This window comes from Ursus maritimus, unplaced genomic scaffold, assembly GCF_017311325.1.
Source record: "Ursus maritimus isolate PB19 unplaced genomic scaffold, ASM1731132v1 scaffold_26, whole genome shotgun sequence".
NCBI lineage: Eukaryota > Metazoa > Chordata > Mammalia > Carnivora > Ursidae > Ursus > Ursus maritimus.
Genome location: NW_024425119.1, coordinates 5,341,759 through 5,357,814, shown reverse-complemented (window position 1 = coordinate 5,357,814; position 16,056 = coordinate 5,341,759). Strand labels below are relative to the sequence as shown.

The 16,056-nt window shown below is 38.9% G+C and overlaps 1 protein-coding gene across 1 annotated transcript in view; it reads right to left on the bottom strand.

Moving 5' to 3' along the window:
* Positions 1-16,056, bottom strand: part of TIGAR (TP53 induced glycolysis regulatory phosphatase) — a 28,999-nt gene that overhangs the window by 12,643 nt on the left and 300 nt on the right. Inside the window, exons 2-3 of the mRNA XM_008704876.2 lie at positions 6,765-6,802; positions 2,845-2,963 (exon numbers count right to left, since the gene is read on the bottom strand). Coding sequence (XP_008703098.1) covers positions 2,845-2,963; positions 6,765-6,802 — 157 coding nt within the window. The remainder of the gene's footprint in view (positions 1-2,844; positions 2,964-6,764; positions 6,803-16,056) is intronic.

Genomic DNA, 16,056 nt, shown 5'->3' with positions numbered 1-16,056 from the left:
GGGGAAGGAAACAGAAATCCAGATCCAAGAGGCACAGAGATGTCCCCACCAATATTAACCCAAGGAAGGCCACACCAAGATACACAGTAATTAAAATGGCAAAAAGTACTGACAAGAGAGAAACTTAAAAGCAGCAAGGAAAGCAGTTACTTACAAGGGAAATCCCATAAGGCTATCAGCTGACTCTTTAGCAGAAAGTTTACAGGTCAGAAGGGAGAGGCATGATATATTCAAAGTGCTGAAATGAAAAAAATCTGCATCCAAGAATCTCTATCCATCAAGACTATCATTCAGAATAGAAGGAGAGATAAACAGATTCCTAGAAAAACAAAAGTTAAAGGAATACATGATCATTTTACCAGCCCTATGAGAAATGTTGAAGGGGACTCAGAGTGGAAAGGATAGACCATAAGTAAGAGTAAGAAAAGTAGGAAGCACAGCAGCAGTAAAAATAAGTATATCTACAAAAATCAGTCAAGGGATTCACAAAATGAAAGGATACAAAGTATGACACCATACACCCAAAACATGGGGAGGAGAGGAGTAAAGAATGGGTTCAAACTTAAGTGACCCTCAAGTTAATATGGACTGCTACATGCAGAAGATGTTATATACAAACCTAATGGTAACCACACATCAAAAACCAGTAACAGCTATGCAAAAAATAAAGAGAAAGGAATTCAAGTAAATCCTACAGAAAGTCAACTAATCATAAGAGAAGAGAAAGGGAAGAAAGGACCACCAAAACAAACATAAAACAAGTAACAAACTGGCAATATCTATCAATAATTACCTATCAGTAATTATTTATCAATAATTAGTTTGAAAGTAAACAGACTAAATGCTCCAATCAAAAGAAATATGGTGACAGAATACATAAAAAAACAAAACCCATCTATAAGCTGTCCACAAGAGACTCATTTCAGATGTAAAGACACATGCAGTTTGGAAGTGAGGGGATGGAGAAACATTTATCATGCAAATGGATGTCAAAAGAAAGCTGGAGTGCATACTTACATTGGACAAAATAGACTTTGAAACAAAAACTGTAACAAGAGACAAAGAAGAATACTATATAATAATAAACAGAACAATCCAATGGGAAGATATAACTATTGTAAATATTTAGGCACCCAACATGGGAGCACCCAAATACATAAAGGAGTTAATAGCAAACATAAAGGAAATAATTGATAGGAATACAATAATAGCTGGGGACTTTAACATCCCACTTACATCAATGCACAGAGCTTCTAAACAGAAAATCAACAAGGAAACAGTGGCTTTGAATGACACACTGGACCAGATGGATTTAACAGATATATTCACAACATTTTATCCTAAAACAGCAGACTACACATCCTTTTCAAGTGTACATGGAACTCTCTCCAGAAAAGATCACATATTAGGGCACAAAACCAGTCTCGACAAATTCAGAAAGATCAAAGTCCTAATCCCTGCTGAGTGTGGTGCCTGACATGGGGCTCAATCCCACAACCCATGAGATCATGACCTGAACCCAAATCATGAGTCAGACACTTAACCAACTGAGCTACCCAGGCGCCCCCATTTTTCCGTTTTTAGTCTTTCTTCCTTAATTTTGGAATGTTCTGTTTCTATGACTTCATGTTCACTGACCTCTTCTTTAACAGTGTCTAAACTTCTAGTAATCCCCTCCTGTGAAATTTTCATTTCAGAATATTGTATTTTTTTTATCTCAAAAAGATGAATTTGGTTCTTTTTTTATCTTCTATTTCCTTCCTCATTATGTTCCTCTGAGCACAGATCAGCCTCACTATTAAGGTGTGATCTTTCTGAAGTTTCCACTATATGCTTGATGTATTTAACAAAATCTCTCCACTCTGGGTGGTAGGAACTCAAATCATTCCCAACCTGTGGGAGCTCTTGACATTGTCTGGCTTCTGGCTCCCCAGCAACTGTTCTCTCCCTAGCAGTTATGTTTTACACCAGGCCTCATACAATTTCACCTACGCACATGCAGACTCTAGTCCACCAAGGATTTCAGGGAATCCCTACCCATATTTCTAGAGTTCTTTCTCCGTGCAGCTCCCTCTTCCAGTACTCCGCCCCACAATCTTAGTTATTTAATATCCCCAAATTCCAAGCATTGTCTCCTCAACTCACTGAGGCCACTGGCTCTATCTGGATTCTCCTACCAGCATCGGTAAATTGCGTCAGGTGGAACACCAGGACAATCCAAGCACCCACCTCATTTGTTTCACTTCATTTGGGGATCACAGGCCCATACTGTCTGAAGTCCAATGTCTGCAAACAGCTGCTTCACAAATTTTGTCCTGTTTCTCTAGTTGCTTATGCAGGGAGACTATATTCCAACCCTGTTATTCCCTCATGGGGAATTACTGCCTCCATGGAGTCCTTAGACATTTATTTGGTTCCTTTTTAATTCTCTGGGTTCATTTTTATAGTAATCTGTTCCCTAAAGATATTCCAATCATGTCTTTTATTTCTTTACAGTAACATAGTTGTTTTCTTTTTTAACTGTGTCTGGATTCCAATATTTGATGTCTTTGTGGGTTAAATTCTCCCGTCTGGTGTTTCTGCTGGCTCTCTCTCATAAACCCTGTCTTTTTAAAGATATTTTGTTAGACATTTTCCCCAACCTACTTTAACTTAAAAATTACCAAAATAAAATATAGTACAAAAGTAAAATAAAAAGAAAGAAGTTCTGTTGGTGGGGGAAGCAGAGGATTGGGGATGGTATCTGTGTGTGACTGAATTCCCTACAGACTCCCGAAGCAGTTTTCAAGGTTGTAATTATTGAGACTCTTGACTCATCAGGCTAAACCTTGACTTTAAACTTACCTGTTTTGTCCTCATGAGGTCACTGGAGAAAACATGAGTAAACTTCACATTATTAAGAAATACACCAGCAGCAGCTGCTTGTTTAAATCCAGTTTCTGAAAGAGGCTCATCTACTTGTCCTGTGGTAGTCAGAGGAGGAACAATAACATTCAAATATAAATATAACAGATGTAAATAAATCACATGTAAGAAAACATAAACAGAATTTATCTACATTTTATTAAAAGATTTCCTTGGGTACTTTTCTATATAACTTTTCAGAGAACGAAAAAAGCAAGTAAAATTAAGCTATAATCCAATAAAGGCTCACATATTCAAATGTTTCCCGAAAGAATGTCTGCCTAATGGGAATCAGATGATGATGAGAATTCAGTTGTCTCTAGTTCTCCCCTCTCTCGTGTCTGCCCATCACTTCGTTAGCTGTATTTTATTAATGCTGGGTCTGATCTTATGTTCTCAACCCAGTTGTATTTGAAAGGTAGGACCCTCCCCTAAAAAGTTTCCCTTCTTTACCTGCACTGCCCAAATGTTCAATATTGTATTATTTCCTCTCACCCTTGTTCCCTTCCTCCTTCCTTCCTTCCTTTTCCTTTAAAAAAAACTTTGGAAACTTCATTTCCAGGAGATGGGCTGATTAAACACTCTGAAGGGTCCTCCTACTGCAAAAGAACTAAATGGGTGTGTGTGTGTGTGTGTGTGTGTGTGTGTGTGTGCGTGCACTGCTCACAGGATCTAAGGAAAATCTCTAAAAGGAAATGCAAAGCAACCAAAATACCCTGAGCTGAAATCTGAATATTAACATTAGGATATCAGCACAAGCAAGGGGGCAGCTGGGGGACGGAGCCTGCTGCATGGCACAGAAAGGTAGGAGGACTGAACTCAGCATTCCTGGAAGCCAGAGATCCTACAAGGAAGCTAGTGTAGTCTCAGGTCAATAGTTAAATCAAATGCAAATACGCCTCAGAGCAAATCTGACTGAATAAAGGCTAACAAGTTTCCTACTAAGTTAGAGCAAATAATAGTTCAGTCAATAACTTAACATACAAGAAAATAATCCATCATGACTGAAAGCAGAAACAACAAAAAACAGAATCAGAATCATTTATACTTCGGACATTGAAATCAGCAGATATAGACTACAAACTGTGAATAAAACATAAAGACGTGAATCACAAAAATAAGCAAGTAACAGAAGCCATCAAAAACAACCAGACAGCTTTCCAAAAGAACCAGACAGATCTTTTAATACTGAAAAATATTATGAATTGCTGAGGAGGGAAACAATCCTTCAATGGATAAAGGGAGATTCAGTAACAGAAAGGCTTAATGAACTCAAAGACAGTGCTGAGGTATGACCCCACATGCAGGACAGACAAAGGACATGAAACACATCTCACATCTATTAGAGACATGAAGGGCAGAATGATATCCCCTAACATATATCTGACTGGAACTCCAGAAAGAAAATGGAAGAGAGAAAATATGAAGAGATAATGGCTGTGAATTTTCCAGAAATGACAGAAAACATAAATCTACAGATAAAGGAAACACAAAGCAGGATAAATTAAAAGAAAAAAAAATCCCCCCTAGATATATTAAGGGAAACTACAGAATACCAAAATCAAACAAAACATTTTAAAAGCAGTTGCAGAGAAAGACTGATTGCCTACTATGGAATATGATTTGGCTGAGAAAGACTTCTTAACAGGAGCAATGGAAGCCAAAAAAACCAGCACAATAATATCTTCTAAGCGCTAAGAGAACTGTGAGTCTAAATTATCTAGGCTAAGAAAGGTTGAATAGAATAAAAATAGAATTGTCTGGAATAGAAACAATTAAAACTATCTTTACCACCAACCAATCTGCCTGGGGGACCTTTCAAAGAAGATACTTCAGGGATGAAGGTCTGAGATGCAAAAGAAATGAGGAGGAGCGAAACTGGTAAATATATATGTAAATCTAAACAAACATTGTCTAAATAACAAATCAAATAATAATGCCTATGTTGTGCGATTAAACAAGGATAGGACTAAGATACTAAGCAATAGTCATAGAAGTTCCTTATATTTTAGGGGGAAAGGAGATATTGATACTATACGTAATTAGATATGAATGGTAAAAATTTAAAGGTAACCATTGAAAGAATGGAAATAGTTTATCATTCCAAAGCCCGTAGGGAAGGGGAGGAGGGGGAGGAAATGGAGGTGGAGGGAACAGAACCAAAATCACCTACATAGTATTTATGAGGTAACACTTAAGACATCAGCACCCAGAAAGGCTGAAAGGAAAGCAAGAGAAAAACATATACCGGGCAAATTCCAAACCCAAAACAGCTGGAGAAACTACATTACACTCTGAAATGCAAGACTTTATGACAAAAGTCTTAGGATTGTAAGGATACTATAAATAATCAATGATCCAATTCACTAGGAAGAAAGAACAATTTTTAAACTTGTATATGTGCCTAATAAAATAGTCTCTAACTAAATAAGAGCAGAACACATAAAGCACAAATTGACAGCATGTCAGGTACTAAATTATAAGTTGGCCATCACAATGGGAAATTCCACTCACCCATAAATTGGTATTTTGGTCATGCAGGCAAATTAGTAAATTTACAAATTAGCAAAGCATAGGAGATTTGAACAACAAAACAGAGGTTAATCATTTGACATATAACTCCAAACCCAACAATCAGAAAACACAGATTTTTCTCAAGCATACAATGGTGGGTTTATAAACACTGAGCATGTTAACAGATTTCAAAGAAGTATCATCAAATAAGCCATCTTGTCAGAATACAAAATGTAATTGGAAGCCAATCATAAAAGATGAAGAGCAAAAACAAAAGGCCCAGTCATCTGGAAATTTGCAAAATAGTTCTAAATAATTCATGGGTCACTGAAGAAATCATAGTGGAAATTTAAGACACCTGGTGCTGAATACCTATGAAATGACTACATATCAAAACTATAGTTATGCAACAAAAATGGTACTTGGAAATATATAAGCCTTGAATGCTTTAACTTAAAGAACCTAATAAGCATCGAACTGACACAAAACAAATGTCAAAACCAGGTGTGATCACAAAAACTTGCATTCCTGCTCCATTGTCAGCGTCTAATGAAATGAGACAGGTGAGCAGTACTAAAGGACAGGGTGGTAAGGGACAGAAGTACAGAGGCTAATTTGGGTGGGGCACATGTCACTGGAAAACAAAGGTTCATTTAATTATCAGACTAGTTTTCAGAAGAGGGAGTGGGGCCCACTGGGTATGAAAATCAGGTTCTGCAAACTCCAGATGTCCCTAACCAAAAAAATAAAACTAAATGCTTTTATAATCACAGCACAGAAATAGCCCGTCTGGCTAAGAGTTTACCCAAGATATTCTTTAAAAGCTAGACTTGCTGGATCATAGGGAGATTAAAAGATCTGAACCCAAATTAGCAGAACAAGGGAGGAAGAATCTGTTCAGAATAAAGTAACAATCCTGTGTGAGAACAGGAATTCTCATTTTAAACCTCTTCTTTGTTACCACTAAAAATAATATGACTATCTTAGCAGAAAAATACCATTAACACCAGCCAGCAAACTTCATGTTTCCAAATATGAAATCATTTTAAATCACAGCAGTTATATTTTAAGACCACTAGACTCAACATAACTCCTGAATCAGCTGACTGGGCCACTTGAAACTATCTATAAACAACTTAGGATCCTATTCTTTACGTTGGGTTCACTTAAGAGACTTATTCCTCTTGGTGACCATCTGCTCTGATCATATTTCTATGGCTATGACACTTTCTCTAATGCTATTCACAATACAGAGCTGCCCCCTGTCTACCCTTCCCCTCCCAAATCGGATTAACTCACATATCACATTAACACTAAAGGAGACAGCTAAAATAGAGTATACTAACCTTGAATTATTTTCTCCTTGTTAAATCTTGTTTCTCCACTAAAATAGAGAGGGTAGGGGGGAAAAAATAAACCTTTATTACCAAATTAGGTTATTTTTGAAATGAGAAAAAAAATCATCAATGAAAGGTAATGATATTCACCAACGTAGCATATAAACCCTGTAGTGTACTTCATAATCTAACCTGTAAACATAAAACTCGTTCTAAACTGCTATTTGCAATGGTCTACTCTAACGTATCTAGTTGATGAGCTCAGAACTTCACACTACCCCAAATTAAAACGTATATTAAGTCATGACCCAATCATAAGTAAACTGTAAGTAGAAAATTCTATTAAAATACATACATAATTTTTATTAAATTATCTTGTGAAAATAAATATGTTGACTAAAGCTCTTTTTACAAGTAGTAGGAGGAAACCCTGAGTCCGTCTGTGGCTTGACTGAATAAGCAAGTGCAAGGGAACCTGAATTCAGTGGGAAAGAGGTCCCCAAGCCTTCAGACACGCTGGCTTCTCCCAGTTCCTAGATCTCAAGCTGTTCCTTCTTGTAATGCTGACAACTATCTTGCAGACCATGCTGAAAAACTGAGGTTTGGGTACTGTGCTTTGAAGAATTCAAAAACCAAACCAAACCAATTTTGAAGCCACCAGAAGAGGGAATGGACTGGGAACTTTATCACAAAATAACCACCAATTGAGGCTGAAGGGGAAAGAAAGTGGAGGGGGGTGTGCTGCCTGGACCAGACCGGATGGCAGGGTATATCCGAAACAAAAGCAAACAAATACATGAAAAGCTATCAAGAACTGAGTGGAAGGGGTGCCTGGGTGGCTCAGTCATTAAGTGTCTGCCTTCGGCTCAGGGCATGATCCTGGTGTTCTGGGATCGAGCCCCATGTCAGGCTCTTCCGCTGGGAGCCTGCTTCTTCCTCTCCCACTCCCCCTGCTTGTGTTCCCTCTCTCGCTGGCTGTCTCTCTGTCTGTCGAAGGAATAAATAAAATCTTAAAAAAAAAAAAAAAGAACTGAGTGGAAGATTCTTTGAGGCCTTTTTAGGTGCTAAGTACAGAGCCAGGCACTGGAAAAAGAGACACAAAGGACCGGTGGCAGACTGGGAGAGAGGAGTTGGCTTATTCTGTGTGGACACTGGACACAGAATTGGAAATGGTAGGTAAAAACAGTAGGTTTCTTCAGATCAAGCTGTTTCCTCATTTGGTATCAAATGCCCACATATTTATATATTTCAATGCCAATGAGAGGTGAAAGTCTTTTAAAGTAAACCTCATTGCCATATAGCAGGCTGAGGAACAAAACCACTCTGGCTGTATCCTCAGGAGCTTGAGTGACTCTGTTCTTTGTCTGTAAAATGGGGACGATAAGAGCCCTATTTAAACAGGACTCTAGGGGGATCTGGGTGGCTCTGTTGGTTAAGTGTCCAACTCTTGATTTTGGCTCAGATCATCTCAGGGTTGTGGCATCGAGCCCACACTGGGCTCCCACTCAGGGGGTTGTCTGTTTGAGATTCTCTCTCTCCCTCTGCCCCTCCCTGCCCTCCTCACCTGTGTGCATGCTCTATGTCTCTCTCTAAAAATAAATAAATAAATCTTTAAACAGGACTCTTGGGGTAACTGAATGAATACAGGCCAGACAAACTGTTTATCGCAGGTAAAGTGTTCAAACACTGCTCAGCTTTTAGTAAGCACTCAACAGTTCTGTTTATAGGTCATTCTTGGACAGAGCTACACAGAAATCAAAGATTCAACAACACATTTTAAATCTTGTAAAAATTGTGAAATAAACAAATAACATACCTAAAGCCAACATTCAGGAGACCCCACCCAAGGTAAAAGATCACCGCCAGCCTCCTAGACCTTGTCTCTTTCTGATCACAATGTCCTCCCACCCCCAGTGGATCCACTACCTGGACATTTAGATCCCCACTTGCTTCGCCTTTCTTCACAGCTTTCCCAGCCATGTATAGCATAGATTAGTTCCCCTGTCATTGACCTTTATAATGAATTGCTTCTTACTGTATGTAGCCCTCTGTGTTGCTTCTGTTCTTTAACACTGTTTGCTAGATACATCAATGTTGTTGAGGGTGGCATACTTCTTACATTCTCATTATTGTGTAATATGCTTAAGAGCTTACCACAATGTATTTTTATGTTCTACTGTCGATATTTACATTGTTTCCAGTTTAGAGCTAAGCTGCTGTGAATATCTTTGTACAGAGTGCATCAAATTCTCTAGGGCAGTGGTTCTCAAAGTGTGGCCTCTGGATCAGCATCACTGGCATTGCCTGCAGATTTTTGGAAATGCAAATTCACAGGCCCCACCCCAGACCCCTGAATCAGAAACTCAGAGGTTGGGGTCCAGTTAATCTGTGTTTTAATAAATCCACCAGGTGATTCTGATGCACATTCATGTTTGAGAACCACTCAAGGACTGAGAAATGACTCTTTTTGTAAACAGTTATATTGGAATACAGTCACCCATGTGTTTCTATGTTGTTTATGGCTTCTTGCACACTATAATAGTAGGATTGGGCAGTTCAGACAGAGTGCATGGCTTGTAAAGCCTAAACTACTTCCTACCCTTTAATTAAAAGTTTGCTAACCCACACCTAGTGATATAGGCCTAGCATTAGAACTGCTGAGCCACAGAGTATGCAAACATTCAGCTTTACTAGGTATTACCGAAGTGGTCAGAGCAATTTACATCCCCCAGCAGCGTTCCACATCCTCTCCAACATTTAGTAATGTCAGAGTTTCCCATTTGTGCCAATTTGGCACTAGAACAGTTTATCTCAGTTTGATCTGAATTTGTATTTCCCTGATTACTGTGAAGGCTCATCACCCTTGTTCTTTTTTTTTTAAATAAGGCACTAGTTAAAAAACAAAACAAAACAAAAGCCCTCACATAGGGTTGATTTACACAAATCCAGAAAGCAACTCCATCAGACCTTAGAGTCAGAATCACAAACCCAGGCCTCTGCCTGGAACCCTGTCCCTTGTTTACAAAAACAGTTGTTTGCCAACCTCCGCCTAGAGCAGTGGTTTTCAAACTTGATCATGTATCAGAATCCCCAGGAGAGCTTATTAAAACATAGACTGCTGGACCAGGCCAATACGTTCTCATTCTTCAAGACCAAATACAGAGAGCCAGCTCTCTGTGGGAGCCTTCCCTTCCCAGCACATTTCCCCACCTACCTATTCCATTTAAACACCCCAATGCTATACTTCTATTTTACCCAGGACCCTTGTAAGTTACCACCTGTATGCTAATTAACTTTTTTAGTTGTGTGTCTACCCTGGTTCCAGCTCCTTAAAGGCACAGCCAGAGGTTGCCTCGCCCTAACATACTCATGACCTGGAGAAAGTCTTGGGAAATAACAGAACCTCAGTGTATGTACTCTGCCGATGGAAGGCCAGCCATCTGGAAATACCTATCAAAACAACAAATCTGGGGCGCCTGGATGGCACAGGGGATAAGCGTCTGCCTTCGGCTCAGGGCGTGATCCCGGCGTTATGGGATCGAGCCCCACATCGGGCTCCTCTGCTGTGAGCCTGCTTCTTCCTCTCCCACTCCCCCTGCTTGCGTTCCCTCTCTCGCTGGCTGTCTCTATCTCTGTCGAATAAATAAATAAAATCTTTAAAAAAACAAAACAAAACAAATCTGTTTGCCCTTTGATCCAGCAACCCTGTTACTGGGAATACTTGCATTCATTTTAAAACACTACCTGCCACAATATTATTTCTAATTCAAAAGATGGTAAATAACCTAAACGTCCGTTAATAGGGAACTGGTTACATTAACAAATAAATGGTGGTATAGCTACATAATGGAATACTATGTAACTGTGTCCCCTAAAAAGAGTGTGATTTATGTAAAGATATGGAAAAATCTCCAAAATACATTAAGAAGAAAAAGCAAGGTGCAGGTTAATAAAAAAAAAAATGCTACCTTTTTAGAAAGGCGGGAAATAAGAATAAACATTTGGACCTGCACACACAAAACAAAGAAAACACTGGAAGGATACGTAAGAAATGACTAAATATGGGGCGCCTGGGTGGCACAGCGGTTAAGCGTCTGCCTTCGGCTCAGGGCGTGATCCTGGAGTTCTGGGATCGAGCCCCACATCAGGTTCCTCCCCTAGGAGCCTGCTTCTTCCTCTCCCGCTCCCCTGCTTGTGTTCCCACTCTCGTTGGCTGTCTCTATCTCTGTCGAATAAATAAATAAAATCTTAAAAAAAAAAAAAAAGAAATGACTAAATATGATCATCTAAGGGGTGAAAGAAGAACAGGTTAAGAGTAGGGAGAATTGTTTTGATTTCTAAATATATGGATGCAGCTTTAAAAAAACGTATGACAGAGGTGCCTGGGTGGCTCGGTTGGTTGTGTCTGCGTTGGGCTCAGGTCGTGATCTCCAGGTCCTTGGATAGAGACCTACATCAGGCTCCCTCTCCCCCACCCCTGCTCATGCTCTCTCGCTCTCTCTCTCTCAAAAATATAAAATCTTTTTTAAAAAAAGTATGACAAATAAATGAAATTTCTCATAACTATTTACCAATTTGCCATTATTATCATTGCTGTGGTTAATATTAATGTCTTATACTCCAAAATTTATTCAGAATCATACAAAATCAATGCGAAAGAGGATATTATCTCTACCATTCAGACAGATAAAGCATCCAGGGCGAGGATGAAGAATTTGTTATTTTAATACAGAAAATGGTTGCCAGGGGCGCCTGGGTGGCTCAGTCATTAAGCATCTGCCTTCAGCTCAGGATCCCAGGGTCCTGGGATCGAGCCCCACATCAGGCTCCTCCACTGGGAGCCTGCTTCTTCCTCTCCCACTCCCCCTACTTGTGCTCCCTCTCGCTGCCTGTCTGTCTCTCTGTCAAATACATAAATAAAATCTTTAAAAAAAAAAAAAAAAGAAAATGGTTCCCAAACATTGGATTCACTCAGCCTCATAATCTTGCTGACATCAAGAATAATAAAAGAACTGTTGTTATATACAAGTAATATCCTCTTAAGACAGTAGCTTTATAGCCAATTCAATTTCCAGCAAAATTCAAAGAACCCTTCCTATGCCATGTCTACTTCTATACAGGAACCTCAAAAGCTTTTGCCTACTTTATGCCAATCACAAGCTCTCCTGCTCATTTTATAAATTTAAAATCAAGGATGAGGAGAAATTTAATAATTTTGCTAGTCCAGGTTTTTACAAATCATACAAATTCAGCAGATGATAACTTTTTGTATGCTTGCTAAAAAGACAGCTCATGATTTTAGTTCAATCTCAATAGCTGATTTGATAAGATGCAGAATATAAAAGATTCTATTATCAAAATGTCATACTTTTAAAAAAATGGAATCTCAGTACTTCCTGACAGTTTTGTAATGGTACTGCCACACCATCCAACTATTTCTGACAAAGGGAGAAGAAAATAGCAATGATATAATGAAGGATTTTATTTAGCTATAAGTCAACAGAGACTGCTGCTGACATTAATTATTGTATATTTACAATCACTGGCATTCTGCTGGGCATTTTTTGCCTTTAAATCACTTTATAAAAATTACAGAGCAGGAAACCTAGAAATAGAATTTTTTCCCCAAAACTTTCATAAATATTTAGTTTTACAGCTTTTACCAGCTTTATCAAGAGGTTTGTATAAATCCTGAAGGCAACTGTTTAAAGTCTGTTTTGGGAGTGGGAAAGAAAAGTAGATGGCTAAAATAGTTTTACTATTAATCTACTTCCCTTAACTAAAGTTTGGCTTGTGATAGCAGTACAGAAGGTAGAGGAAGCTGAAAGGTCAGAGGGATATATTTTGAAGGAGTCAGGATAACACCACTCATTTTCAAAATCTGCGGTGTGATCCATTTCCAAAACGGAACACCCGACTCTGCAAGAATCCAAATCCTTATGCCAAGAAGTTAAGTCTTATGACTGGCCATTTATAGGCCCTACAAATATGCATCATTCATTTTGTAGGTTATTACACTATTCTTCACTTCAAAAGATATCTTATTTTGTTAGCTCTGGTTTAGATTCTCTGGCATTTCTTTAGAAGTCATTTATAAAGCTTAATTTCCCAATCATATCCTTTAAATAATTCAAATTCAATCAACAAGTACTGTTTGCCACAAGACGGAGACAAATCATAGGAAATTGGTACAGTCGGGGGCCTATTTTCAAAATAGGTATGCTTTAGTGTACATGGAAATGCAAAGCCTCAGCTGATATTTAATCATGAATACAGCTTTAACTAATTCCTCTCTACCAATTAATCCATTCAAAAATATGGAAGATTTCAAGGGCTAACATAACACAGAGACTTTCACTAGATAAATTGGGGGGAAAAAATGTAACACACCCAACTCATGATATGTTCTTGTTTATAAAGAAGCTAGTCTTAGTTGTAAACACTCTCCCAAATGATCAACCGTGTTCTCAGAAAAAAAATACCACAGTAACATAACAATCACATAGATGTTTATAAAAGCTTACAGGTGACCTAATATTTATTGTGCTTGCTTTATTAATGACCAGAACAATTACTGGCATTCAACAAAAAGTAACTGCCAATAGAGGTAGCGTAAGAAAAACAAACCGGTTCTGCTATCAATAACTTCACTAATTTATCATCTTTAAGTCAATAAAAGTAAATTTAATTTAGTTTGTAAAAAAATTTTTTTTTTTATTTCAAGAGCTAGCTAAAAATGGAAATAAAATGGGATGGTTTTGCCGGCAACTAATTGCAAACACACACAAATAATATTTCAAGGGAACTGGGGCCTTTCAATGGGTCGTGTAGGTGATGGAAATGCCAACCTACATATATTGGGGTTTTCAACAATGCTGTGCTACAAGATCATAAGAAGTTACAGTTTAATAATATTAAAAGACTTCAAATTTGAAATCTTGGATATTCTATTCCAAAAATGATACATACCCAGAAGTATGATGAAGACAAACACACATGTAGTAACAGCACAAGATTCATAAAGGATTTGGTTGAACTTAAAGAAATTGCATTTCAAAAGTTTTCTGGCATTATCTGAAGAGGCACCGTTCAATAACATCATCCATCTCCTAAAAAACACTGATCATGCCATCAGTTTCAAAGCATTTGACTATCTTAGTTATACAGCATCAGGTAACAGAAAAGGCTAGTGCTATTCCCAATAGTATGCTAAATGACCCCATCTTTGTGGATTCCAATAAGAGTCATCGTATTTCACTATGGTGACTATTATTAACCAAGTTTGAAATTGTTTCTTTTCCTGAAAGAATCTTCAATTCTTAGCTTGGAGAACTCAGAAGGGGAAAGAGGGATGATCCAAACAGAGTTAACCATAACCCTACCAATTATTTCAACACTTTAACTCCACTTTCCTACAAACAAAACAGAACAAAGCAAACTATTCTTATCACTCTTCACAATTATATTAGCGGAAATAAAAAGCAGCCACTAAAACGGTTGGTGATATTTCAGCAATCTACAAACACGAGGTTTTAACTCAATAAAATAGAAGGCAGAAAAGTACAGTGGTTGAGAGGATGGGCTGCAGAGTCATGCTCCTTTGGTTCAAAGGACCCCCATCTAGCCATTTGACGTCAAGCAAGTTACATGCCCTCTGCATCCCTTCTTCCCTCACCTGCTAAGTGAGGGGCAGTCCTCTCCTCACTGGATTGTTGTCAGAACTTAATTACAACAGTGCCTAGCACATAGTAATTTATAAAGACTTATTTCTAAATTGATTCTTTATTGGATTTAAGGCATCAATTTTTAAAATCAAGCCCTTTTTAAGAAGCAGGGAAGGGACAAAATCCAAATTCATATAACTACTGTCCAATAAGAATCTAAGGAGACATCACCTTACTTTTCAAGGGATGGTTTAATTCAGATTTCCTGCAACTTCTGTCAGGCACTGTGCTGCCTGAATCAAGGCATCCAGAAAGTGTTGTAACACTGGAAAAATGAGGGCTCTATTTCCTGCTCTTCTACCAGTAAGCTATATGGCCTTAAGTAGGTCATAAAATGGTCATAAAGCATTCTATAAAATGGAGGGGTGGAGAAAGAAGAGACAGAGAGAAACTCGACTTCTGGTTTAGTCATCAAAATCCTGTGAGTCCTAAAGGGATAATTCTGAATTACTCACAAGATTATCCTCCTATAAAGGAAGAACAGGACCAAAAAAAAAAAAAAAGATAGCAGTCAAAGTCAGCTTGACCAAGTTAAGTCCTATCAGTATTCCTTTTGAGCTCTGGAAAGTTAAAAATGGTATCTTATTTATCTGTATAACCCAGCATACTGGCACGCAGTGTTCAAAATGCTATACATAAAATCATACAAAACTATACAAAACATAAATATTGAGGATTAACTACATTTTTATTAGAGATGTCCTTAGAGAATCAGAAGTTATCTAATTCTTGAAATATATTTCTTCCCCTCCTGTGCGCTACACACTTTGCCTTCGACTCATTTAATTCTTACACTAGCCCAGTGAGGTAGGTATTACCATTACCCCATTTCATATATCAGGAACTTGAGGTCGTAAAGATTACGTCGGTTAACGGAAGCCCTGGTTACAAGGCTCCTCCTAGCCAGAGCCCGGATTCTAACCCAGGTCTATCTTGCTTGAAAAATCTGTGCCCTTAATCACCCTGAACTGCACGTCCATTAACACCCGGCCAACGAGCGTTCAGAAGGAAAAAGATAAGAGACATAAAGACATATCTGCCTTTAGCTCCACCATGTAATGTTATGATAAAAATATTTGTTCGGGGTGATGCGGTCGGCAGAGACGAGGGCGGAGGCCCTCTTCCTCTGCCAGCAATGTAATCTCCGGAGGGAAGAAATAAATCTCAGATCTGTGCCTGCGGCTGCCCTGGCAAGCGAGGGGGAACAGCAGATACGGAGAGAGTGGACAGCGGAAGGCAGCCGGCACAAAAATATCTGCCTTGGACGAGCCATCCCGCGAATTCTTTAGAATCCGCTGGGGAGCAGAAAGCGGCGCACAGCGACGTCCAGAGTCAAGGCTGTCTTTCTTCAGTTTTAACTCCGCCAAGTGGCTGCGAACCTTGACCGTTGACTCCTCCAGACCTCAGTGTGCTCATCTGTAACGCGGGACTCACGACACTTAGGACCTGCCTTCCTCGCTCAGCGGTGCTAGCGGGGGAAGAGGGGACCAAGGGAGACGGCCCTGGACAAAACACCTACGAAACAGCCGGGTCCAAGCCAGCCCTCCGACGGTACAGCAAGCAGGGGAGCGGGGGGG